The following is a 12,156-nucleotide window of genomic DNA, read 5'->3' as shown; positions in this document are numbered from 1 at the left end:
CCTCAGTGGGGTGAGGGGTTTCAAGTAGAATAGCTTAACCTATTGATCATTCAAAGACGTGGTTTGGTTATACAATAATATAATAATCGTAGGAGTAAGAGTGAAGGATATTTGATAATTATACTGCCATCTTTCATTATTCATATCATTCATTAGTTTAGGTTTAGTAATGCTTTTGGAAAGGTAAATTGCAGGAAGGGAACCGGTGATATTTGAGGCGAAGATAATAAAGCATTGGAATAAAAACATTGACAACACGATTCTGTACAATTAAAGGCGCATTTATTGATTGATCCGAGCTAGAGTGTCTCAATTGGCAATATGTGGGTTTTTTTTTTTTTTGGTTTTTTTTGTCTTTTTTTTTAAATAAATATTTCAATAGCAGAACTTGTACGTAGTCAAGTTAGCTCAATCAATAAGGCGTTCGACTATGGTGCGAGAGGTTGCGGGTTCGAACCCTGGCTGTGCCTAGTACGCTCTCGTGGAAAAACTGAGTTAGCTTGAAATTCCCCTGGACAAGAAACTTACTGCTAATTGTCTCGTTGTAACTCGTACGAAACTCAGTGAGCTGGACCTGGTTGCGATGGTTATTTGTGGAATGTCTAGGGTATGCGCTCTTGAAGTTCTTGAAAGTCCCTGAATTGTTGTTAAGTGGTTTATGGAATGATGTGGGGCCATAGTGGTCAGTGACAAACTGTAAAGTGTGCTGAGACTTGTGGATCAACGTCTAGGAGTTGTGCATGTGCGTAGCGCACTATAAATCACTGCGCTTTTTTTTTCACGGAAAAAATCCTCAAAGTGTGACATGTTTTGCCCTTGCTTTCGGTCAAGTCACTAATACAGAGTATGTTAGCACAGTTATTCTCCTTACAATAATGAAAAAAATGATGATGTTATATTATAGCCGAGTAAACACAACACAAAACGTTTTCGATATTATTCGCAAAAGGTTGGATTGGTTTCCCAGAAACAAATTTAAATGTCGGTTTATATAATAAGGTATGAAACGATTTCATGTCATTTCTAAAAACTTACTGCAAAATATTCTAACAAAACGTATAGGCTTGACGAAATTTAAAAAAGAAATTGCAAACAATATGCACAAAAATATTTCAACAACATTTTAAAAAATGTTGTTGTAGTGTGTTTTCATATAAAACGTTTTTATGACCTTTATATAACCCGACATTGTTATTAAAACGTTTTACTAAAACCAAAACCCAAAATATATTAACAAGTTTAAAAGGTTTTGAAAACGTTTTGTCTTTGCTGGGAGATTGTATGTGATTTAGCGAATTATTGAGAGTGCCTTTAATGGAAATGTTTCAATGCTATCCATGAAAAGCTTCCTAGAAATCACTTGGTATACCGTGTGCACTAATTGGCGAGATCTTAAAAGTTCTGTATCTTTCGTAGAATCTATGTGACATAAGCAGAGATAGCCAATGACTGAATCATCACTCACTGTAAAACGATTATAGATTAATGAACGCGTATTACTTGTGTATTTACGCGCTGATGTTGATGCGTCTAATTCACAGACGCCAAAGGGGCGAGTGCATTAGACGCCATAACATCAGCACACGTGTATTATTTTATCTAAAATCTCGAGCAACAAGTAATACGCGTTTATTAACACAAGAAGAAAAACAATTCAATGATGTTTCTACTTTTATAACAAAATTGTCACTAAAAATGTTGAAAAATATAAACAAATATAAATGCATCAACCCACAAGAAAAATGAACGCGTCCGAAAGTACTGCGGGTAGTACACGTACTACATGCCCGTGCATACGCAATCAATGCGTGTTTCGCATTTTTCTAACGGTTGCTCTGAGTTTGTAATACATTTTCTACCAAATGATCGTGTATCTTTTACTAAACTTTGGTAAGAGGTAGTCAAAATTATATTTTTGTTGTGATCCCGATTTGAAGTTTTATGGTCGATTAGAATGTTTTGAAACAGTTTATTGCAATAACCTAAAGCTTAATTATGCAGTTATCTTTTTCCAGTTCTATACAATAATTTCATAAAAATATTTGTCATTGTATCAGCGCCATGATAATAAGGATACTAACGACCCCAGGACTAAATTTAAATTTAAATTTACCGGGAAATGTGAGCGAATCACGCTCAAATTTGTCATTTTAATGCACAATGCGACAAAATAAGAAAAATTGTACCTAACCTAGGCCAAAAGGAAGATGCATCATAAATTACGATAAAACTTGTCGGTATTTCGAGCCGTTGGTTACTTGCTTCCCGCATCAAGGTAAAATATGCCATTTTGTTGTTTAGAGTTTACATAACTAATTTTTATAATGATTTCAATTTAAAACATAAACATAGGCTTGTTAGTTTCGCTAGATTTACTACTGGCGATTTCACTTTCATCTTTGGCGTAACGAGTGAGTGAACAACTTTGACTTACGCGTGAAAAGCGACAACATTGATTAACTTGTTTGAATAACTGACACACACGTGACCAATTATGATATGCCTTGCATTTGCATCAATATGATTAATATTATATTGGTTGATCAAACCAATCAAAGTGTAAGACTTATTATAATTTTTTATAATAAGAGGGTGAAAATTCAATATTTCCGAGTTCCGACTGATTTTGTTTGATTGCATCACATATTTCAAATTATAAGACTTACCAAATGTGGTGCCAAGTACACATTTAAAATAAAACCATTGTGACACGGCATGTCTTTCGCATTTACGCTCATTTGTGTAGAATACAATCTAATTTAGACAAACTGGCTTCAGTATTGTTTGCCGTTTCCATCAGCGGTGCACTAATTGGAGGCAATTTGTTGACATAAGTCACTGGATGTCCAGGTCTCTCATTGCTTTAGCGATGATGACTTCCGTAACAAAAATCGATTAGGAGTGGTGTATTCATAAACGCATTAATCAAAAATCTCCGATGGGAATTAATTTTTTTGTTCAAGCATCGTTGATAAACAATGATTTGAAAAACCTACGTGGTGGTTTATTACTTTTGAAATAATCCTGTGTATTGTGGGAATTCACTTAAAGGAGTATTTTGTGATCCTAGCATCCTCTTTTTATGACATTTTTCAATCCATATCCACGAAAAAAGCTTATTCCCAAAATTTCAGTTGATTCCGATTTTGTGTTTCCGAGTTATGCATGATTATGTGTATTACACTGCTCCATAGACAATATGTTGTAATTTCGTTCTGGTATATCAGAACGAAATTCAAATTTCACGATATCTTTGCTAAACGAATTAATCTGCAAGGAATATTTTGTACATAAACATTATGTAGCCAGAGGTTTCCAGTGGTATAAAAATCTCAACTTTTTTTGAGAAAAGTGGGGGGATGAGGCTGTGGATCACGAAATGCCCTTTTAAGAAAACAACGTATGTGAAAGTAATCTTTATAAAAGTTTATTTTTGTTTTGTTTTTCCTCTTTTGTTGATGTCATTTCGGGGGCGCTATTCAGCTTGCATCCAGACGTGTTTTTATTGTCGTGCTATTATTTATCCTTCGTTTTCACACTTTTATCCACGTTGTGATCAATTTTGATGTAGTAAGTACTGTCAACGTTCTTTTGTCATCCTATAATGAACTCTCGCTAGCCTGAGATTGACTTTATTTGCTCCCATTTGATGTGTTTACACTTCACAATTCTACAACCAGTCAGCGTAAGCTTCCCTGTACAAGTCTATGTATTACTAAAGGCTGACATTAAGTGTTGCTTCTGCAAGGAACTCCGTTGATTTGTGTTTCATTGACTTTGAATGTCAGCCCTGTGTGAAACGGTCGCAATGCACCTGTTGGACACCAGAAGTTCGAGCCAAAGAATAGTTTACTCACCTGACTTTTTGAAAAGCTTGAACGGCAGCCCCAGTAACTTTATTGACAATGACTTAAAGATTAAACTTGATGAAATTAATACATACCGTAAACGAAATAAACGCGGTTGTCGTGGTGGTAAAAATGTACCAAGAAAGATTCAAGTAGTTGAATCTGCCAGAAACTCACCAGTTACTGTTGTTGATTCTGGAAGAGGAGTCAATTACAACAACCTTTGTAAAGTAAAGTGTGAGACACCTGTCGCCACCAGTACTAAGCGCCCCCATAATGACGCTCCATCTTTTGTGCTCACAAATGCACAATCGCTTATGAACAAATTCGACGAATTTGAATTGCTCTTGGAACAAGAATCTATTGATGTAGGCGTCGTTACAGAATCCTGGTTTCGCCCTCAATATCCTGACTTTATGTGCAATATTGATGGATACAACCTTTTTTCAAATTCCCGTACTCACTCAAGAGGAGGAGGGGTTGCTATTTATGTAAACTCACAGATCCCAGCCAGAGAAGTTTCCGAAGTGTCAGTGCCTGATGAATTGGAATGTGTATGGGTACAACTGCAGCCAAAGCGACTACCAAGAGACGTCTCCGTCATTGTGGTTTGTGCAGTTTACATTCCGCGCGACTCACCAAATCAAGAACTTCTCAGACTTCATTTACTTGAATCAATTGACTTACTTCATACCAAGTATCCTGATGTAGGCTTTGTAATCATGGGTGACTTTAATAGAATGCAAATCAACAACATTCTTTATAACTGTAATTTGAAACAATTGATCAAGTTTCCCACCCGTGGTCAAGCCACTCTCGACCTTGTACTGACTAACATTGGCGCTCATTATAATGAGCCCATTCCTTATCTGCTCTTGGGAAGAGTGACCATATAAGTATCATGTGGAAACCTTTAGAGCATGTTGCCAAACATTCCAATGTCAAAAGGACATATCGCTCCATGAAAGACCACCAAATCAGAGAATTTGGTAACTGGATCCAGCACAAAGACTGGACCAATGTCCTTAACGCCAGCAACACTCAGCAAAAAGCTGATGCTCTCTATGAGTCTCTCCAAGGTGCTGTAGAGTCATTCTTCCCTCTAACCACAGTAAAGGTTCATAATAATAATAAGCCCTGGATGTCTGATAAAATCAAAAAACTTGTCAAAAAAAGACAACTTGCCTTTTCAACAGGTAACAATGAGGTGTACAAGAAGCTGCGTAACAAGGTACAACGTGAAATTAAGAGGGCTAAGCAATTCTATTATGCTAACAGGGTTCGTAATCTTCAGGCTACCAATCCACGGAAGTGGCATCAGCAAATCAAGATCATGACGGGAAATACAAAATCTGAAGTCAGCATACCTGTCCCAGGGGTGGACAATGATGATCATGTTGCCATTGCGAATAAAATCAATGATCAGTTTGTGCAGGTCTCCTCCCATATGACACCTTTGGATCTTTGCAATCTTGAGACCTACTTACCGGCCATTGATTCCCCTCCATTGCTCTACCCATGGGATGTGTATGCTGAACTCAGTAAAGTCAAAACCAGTAAAGCATGTGGCCCAGATGGGGTTTCCCCAAGGTTGATCAAGGAATTCGCATACGAATTAAGTATCCCTGTAACTGACATTTTGAATTGTTCTTATCATGAGGGAGTGGTCCCCACACAGTGGAAAAAAGCCATCGTTGTCCCGATCCCCAAAACAAAACCTCCCAAGGTCGATAAACTTAGACCTGTCTCCTTGACCGATGTTTTGTCAAAAATAGGTGAAGAATTTGTTGTGAAGTGGATTTTGGAAGACATCGAAGACAAAATTGACCCCCAACAGTTTGGTAACATCAAGGGTATCTCGACTTCCCACTACTTGATCAACCTCCTCCACACTCTTCATCAAGGTGCTGACTGGGTCAACAACGTGGGAACGGTGGTTCTGACGGACTTCTCCAAAGCGTTCGATATGATAGACCATAACATCCTCATTGAGAAATTTATCCACTTGGGAGTCCGCAGATCCATCGTTCCCTGGTTGTGTGACTTTGTCAGCAACCGTATGCAATGTGTTCGCTACAACCAGACACTCTCCGAGTTCAAAATTCTCAGTGGAGCCCTCCCACAGGGGACTAAACTCGGCCCAATTGGCTTCCAGGTTATCATTAATGATGCAGTCCAGTCCAAAGATGCAAGCATCAACTGTTGGAAGTATGTGGATGACCTGACACTTGCTGAAAATCGTCCGTATTCCCAACCAAGCAAGCTTCAAGATACACTGGACGAGTTCACTGAGTGGACAAACAAAAACAAGCTTAGCTTGAACCCTAGCAAGTGTCAGGCCATCCAGGTCTGTTTCAAAAATGAACCACCGCCCCCTATTGAGCTTAAGATAGCCGGTAAGCCCTTGAACTATGTAACAGAGGCTAAGATACTAGGGGTTCACCTTCGAAATGACTTGAAATGGGACAAAAATGTTAATGAAATTACAAAGAAGTCCAACCAGAAGTTGTATATGCTTAAACTGTTAAAAAAATTTGGTTTCAATGACGAAGAACTAATTACTGTGTACAAAGGTTATGTGCGCCCTATTCTTGAGTACGCAGATGTCACCTGGCACTCCTCGTTAACAACAAATCAGACAAAGTCACTTGAACAACTCCAAAGACGTGCATGCAGGATCATCTTAGGCCAGAGATTTACCTCATATGCTGAGGCGGTGCAAGCTTGCGACCTTGAGCGCTTGTCAGATAGAAGAGAAGATCATTGTCGAAGGTTAGCCGAAGGGCTTGCCGACTCAGACCGTACCAAAGATCTTCTTCCTCCATCTAGACAGAGTGCTCATGGTCGCAACCTTCGCAATGCGCATAAATTCACCCAACTGCGGTTCCGAACCTCTCGCTTCCAAAATAGTCCCATACCATACTTTGTGGACCTGCTAAACAAGTAATATGTAATTTTTCTTTTTTATTCATGTGCTCATTGTATCCTGCATGCACGGTGGCCGTGCAATCACCCCCCTTTTCTGAAGTGTATTATGCAATGTGTTTCTTTCCTTTTCTTTTTATTTATTATTATTTAATGATACTATTTTACAAGTGCAATATTAGTTTCTGTAAATGAAATTTTATACCATTTTATGTGTTTTATAGATGTTATTCTTTAAAAAAATATTGTTGAATGTTTGTTTTTATCTTTGTAAATTTATCATGTAATTTGACCTTCGGGTCACCTTTTGATAATAAAATATGAATATGAATGAATGAAAACTACAAAATGCCGATGCCGACTTCTTTTATATTTGAATACATTTATTGTTTGACATGATTGAAGATAATATATATTGAATTAAAAATCTTATGAGAGGGTTGCCATTTATATGGTGTAAAGGTAATATTATTTTAGTTCTTAAATGTTCATCTATTGTTGATGTGATTAACTAAAAATACCGATGACGACTTTTATATTTGATACATTTATTGATTAACATGATTGAAAATAATATATATTGAATTGAAAATCTTAAAAGAGAGCGTTGCCATTTATATGGTATAAAGGTAGTATATTTTTCAATTCTTAATAAAGACTTACTTGTAAGCCTATCAATAATACTTTAAACATAGTTTTTCTGAAGACTGACCATTGATCCCACGAGTTTTAACGGTAAAACAATCATCGATTTTATCATCATTTTCATACTTATTATTTAGAATCAAATGCTGATACAAGATACAGAAAAAGTTTGTTAAACCTAATGTTTCTACACTCATATGGCCTGTTAATAGTAAATGTAATACGATAGTAGTAGTACTTGTATGTACACCGAAACTCTTGCTGTTTATAGTGAGGCACAGTTACCGCACAAATTATGCACCAATAAACACTAGCGTACATTTGCAATGACTTGCAAAACACGTGGAATATGAAAATATTATGGCGCAAGCTAAAAACAGCCCGTCTAATAGTATGATCATGGCAAACCTACATGTAGCTTCTGTTTTGATATTTCTTGGAGCTAAGAAGTGTTCCGAATCTCCTGCGCGCATCCAACACATCATGAATCGGCTGCTACTTACGTTTCTGTTGAGAAAGATATCGATGCACAGTACATACCCATTACGTTATATAGTGGGCAAGTTTCCTGGCAATTTCTTAACGGAAAGAATTTATACACCAAACGCCAAAGTACTGTATATCTGTTCCCACAAAACACGTTTAATATATCATCTTTGGATATATTTGGGTTCAAAAGGATTCCACAACCTAATGCCAATGTTTGAGCTTTTGTTGCTAAATGAAGGTTATTTATCGAACTTTACCAATGAGAGTGAGCTCATTAATACACATAGTGATTGGTGATATGGGTAGGTATAACGCCACAGTGCGCAAATTGTTTGATTAATGGACGGAATTGTTGATTACGACGATTCACGTCTACCATTGACGGTGATGCATAGTCTAATGTATATTTTAATGCACAATTTTTCGGGCATTCAACTTTTGTGGAGTCACCTACAATCAACAAGCGTCTGAAATGCCGAGCCAATAAACGTACAAAATGTATGGTATATCATTTGTTTGGCCATTTCTTATTACGGTAAATTTGCGCTAAAATTACATCGTCACTGGGTAGGGAAAAACCTCACATTTAATTTCAGAGTGAAATGGAAAACTTATATTCTTAGACTATTTAAATTAAGACACTTAATGACCACGTGACCAGACGGGTGCTGACATAACAGTTTGTAGACAGGAAGTCTGGAAAAATTACCTTTGGTACAGCGGGTGGTCTTCCTCAGTGTTCGAAATATACCTAAAAAAGTTACAGGCCAGCCGGGCTTGACCTTAAAAAGTTACCGGCCAGCCGGGCCGGCAACTATATATGCCAAGCAGAAAAGTTACCGGCCAGGCCAAAAAGTAACAGGCCAATGGCCGGCTGACCGGCCCTATTTTGAACGCTGGTCTTCCTGTGCCTGTCCAGATTGTCTAGCAATTTGTCGTCGGAAAAGACTTCCAAAATAGGGAAAATTCAAAATCTCCCAATTTATACATTTTTAGTAATTTCGATGGAATTTGTTTAGGGGCGCCCATGGGTCACGCGTACATTAAGTTAAGTGCCTTTGATTAAACAGCTTAATGGTTAGATAAAATGTAACGATTTTGTCATTTTGCGTAAAGTTTAAAACAAATGTTCAACATTAACAGGATGTACATTGTTATACAAAAACACCCGGGTTGTTTAAGTGCTAAATGTAAACTACAAAACAATTTTTTTTTTAAATCTTGGCATTTAAACTGCCCAAGTTGTTTTAAAAATGTAAGTGTTGTTTAAAATATTTTTGAAGTGTAGGAAATTGTTGGCTATTTGGTCATTTACATACACAAATATAGTTTGCAATCAAAAGAGATGTTTATTTCATGTTGAAGATACAAAAAAGAATTTGACCACAATTTACGAGGTTTGTTATTGACGTTTGAAATTACGTATTTTTTCCCAACCAGCGACGGTATGTTTTTTCTAAGTGTTCGGGTATTTTAATAAAGTAAAAAGTGGTACCGGTTATTAACATACGAGCGTAAAACGGAAGCACAGTCTGAGACGAAACATTAAATGCCATCCACATGTCGATTTCCTATAATTTTGTTTCATTAATCGTTATTTGTGTCAGAATGACATATCCATTAATAAGAAAAGTTTGTATTTCATGGTTATTTGGGCTATTCCTGTTGATATTCACAACTACCCTATGGAAGTCTTAACAATAAAAAAAAACGCAAAAAATTGAACCACCAACATACCCCACACACACCCTCCCCTCCTCTCGACCCCTACAGGGCTACAGTGGGATAACGTATACATGTAGCATACTAACATGATCAGGTATATAGTCAGCACGAGACAACGATATCAAAATGCTTATAGTTAGTGCAGATCCAGCCCCCCCCTCCTCTAATAAAACAAATATTTCTTTGACGAATTTGTAGGCAATTTTTTACAAAATTGTTGCAATTTTCCAATCGGCTCTCCGTGGCAAATATGCATTTCGAGGTAAATGTTTCTTGAGAGCCACCCTACCTGAAAATATTAAACAAGCATGTGACCGTACACGACGAATGAGCCATAAATGTCCTAAGTTTTATTCTAAGTTACAGTGTATGATGTGCATGAAGGTCGTATTCATAGGTACCTCAAGTTCGTGTTACATGTATCTCATTTTGATAGCGCTAGTCAAACACATTTTAAACCAATCGATAATCCTATTGTTGAAGAGGATAATAAGCTTTTACCTATATCTATATAACTCTTAAATATCTCTAGTATTTGTTTGCTTTGGCTAAATCCTGTTCAAGTTATGGGTTACAAAGCATTGCATTTTGTATAACCAACAATTAACAATGAGAGGACATTCCTGAACCTCGTTCACTTGGGGATGATTTGAAATGACCGCCAATCATGACTGTTTGATATTCTATTACCAGCAATGTGGGAAAAGAGACACATAATAGTAGCGAAAAATGTATTCCATTTTGTTGAAGGAGCAAAATTCAACAAACCATAACCCGCTTGTGGATATCGTTTAAAGTAAAATGATATATTATTTTAAAGCTTATGATATACATTTTCTAAACACGGAATCAAACAAAGTTGACCGGGCGGACTCTACGGCTCATTCGTGGTGTACGGTCACATATAATATTAGAGCTGTCAGTACTTGTTTTTGTTATTCACTTCGCCTTCTTAACCTGTGTTTTAAATTGCCAGTACGGTTGTAATCGCACGTCATATATGAAACCTGATTAAAAACCAATTCAATTGTGTAGATTGGACGAGGAAATCTACGACGTTGACAGTAAATAACATAAAACGGAAGTAGTGTCTCGGACGAAACATTAATGCCCTCTGCATGTCGAATTCTAATCATACTGTTTCATTAATCATTACTTATGCCAGGATGACTTCTCCATTAGGAACAGCAAGTTACTTTGTATTTCATTATCATAACGACATTCTTGCATTACTCTGCGATGTTCAAGTTAGATTATATGCGACGTGTCATGTGAAAAGGAGACACTTTTGGGCAGGTTATCAATTTTGAGGTTTTTACATATCTTAAATATAGATATATTTTGCCCAATGAAACCGGACATTCCTAAGGGAAGATATTGAATTCGTAAGGTATGGTATTATAAAATTTGAAATAGAGATATAGGCCTTTAAAAATATTATTGACAATGTTGAGAGTAGGAATTGCCTTGAAAAATGTACCAAAAAATGCATGATGCCAGTTTTATTCTGGTCTGAAACTATCAGACAATATTTTTTACATTTATAAAATCACAAATTCGCAACAAAGCCGAATTGTGAAAACATCACCCCCTGGCAGATTTTTGGCTATTTCTCCATTTACGATCCTGCCCAAAAGTGTCTCTTTTTGACATGACACGTCACCTATGACCCGAAAAGTCATCGCATTACATATCAGCTAAGCGAAAGAGGAGGTCTAAAAAATCAATACTAGACTGGTTCTATATATTTTTGAAATCGTTCCTATAGCGGCAAGTATGCTGAATTTGAATCTGTTGTCTGTCAAGCAATATTTGGAGACCATGACCGTCAAAAAGACCTCCAAATGACCCCATAGGATCGTATAGGGACAACAATTCATTTTATTCTAATAAAACTTTCAAACATGTCAAATTATGCGTCTGGCCCCACGGATCCCAGAAATGTAATGTTTGTTACGTGGCACAAAAGTTCACAGGTCAGCATTTATCTAATACATAATGTGTCCTCGGCAGTAAAAACGTTTAAATAATGGGATCGGGTGCGCCTCACCAATTATTTGCGTGTAAAGGAAACTGTTACCATTTATTTCTTAAATTAAAATTAAAATATAGCAATATGATGAGTATCAAGCGGCTTGATACACTGGAAGCAATGCGTGTATCATTACTATTAAAAATAATAATAATAAAACCTGTGCACGTGCTTAACTAGCTTAATTATGTTTACTATTTCAACCCATATGATTAATTAATAGATCAAGGAATTTAATTAAACTAATCACTCACCGCGCTGCAAAATGTAGCGGAGATTGTTTGTCTTTGTTCTTGAGCTTTACCGTTGCTCCTAATTCCAATAAGCCTTGTAATGATTTGATGTTCCCATCTCGGGTAGCATAATGCATGGGTGTGCAGCCATGATTGTCGGTATCATTTATCAGATGGATAATTCCTCCTTTCTGTAAAGATGACAGGAGATATGTTTGGTAAATAATTAATGGGTAGTGTAGGGGCGTATTTTAAGGTA

General features: G+C 36.8%; 1 protein-coding gene across 2 annotated transcripts in view; it reads right to left on the bottom strand.

Annotated features, from left to right (window-relative positions):
• Positions 1-12,156, bottom strand: part of LOC140138660 (transient receptor potential cation channel subfamily A member 1-like) — a 72,482-nt gene that overhangs the window by 23,026 nt on the left and 37,300 nt on the right. For both annotated transcript variants that reach the window (XM_072160400.1, XM_072160401.1), the window contains exon 10: positions 11,919-12,088. In XM_072160400.1, the coding sequence (XP_072016501.1) occupies positions 11,919-12,088 (170 nt within the window). The remainder of the gene's footprint in view (positions 1-11,918; positions 12,089-12,156) is intronic.

The sequence above is a fragment of the Amphiura filiformis genome, chromosome 18, assembly GCF_039555335.1.
Source record: "Amphiura filiformis chromosome 18, Afil_fr2py, whole genome shotgun sequence".
Classification (NCBI taxonomy): Eukaryota; Metazoa; Echinodermata; class Ophiuroidea; order Amphilepidida; family Amphiuridae; genus Amphiura; species Amphiura filiformis.
The sequence above is the reverse complement of the archived record's forward strand: the minus strand, read 5'-3'. Positions and strand labels throughout refer to the sequence as shown.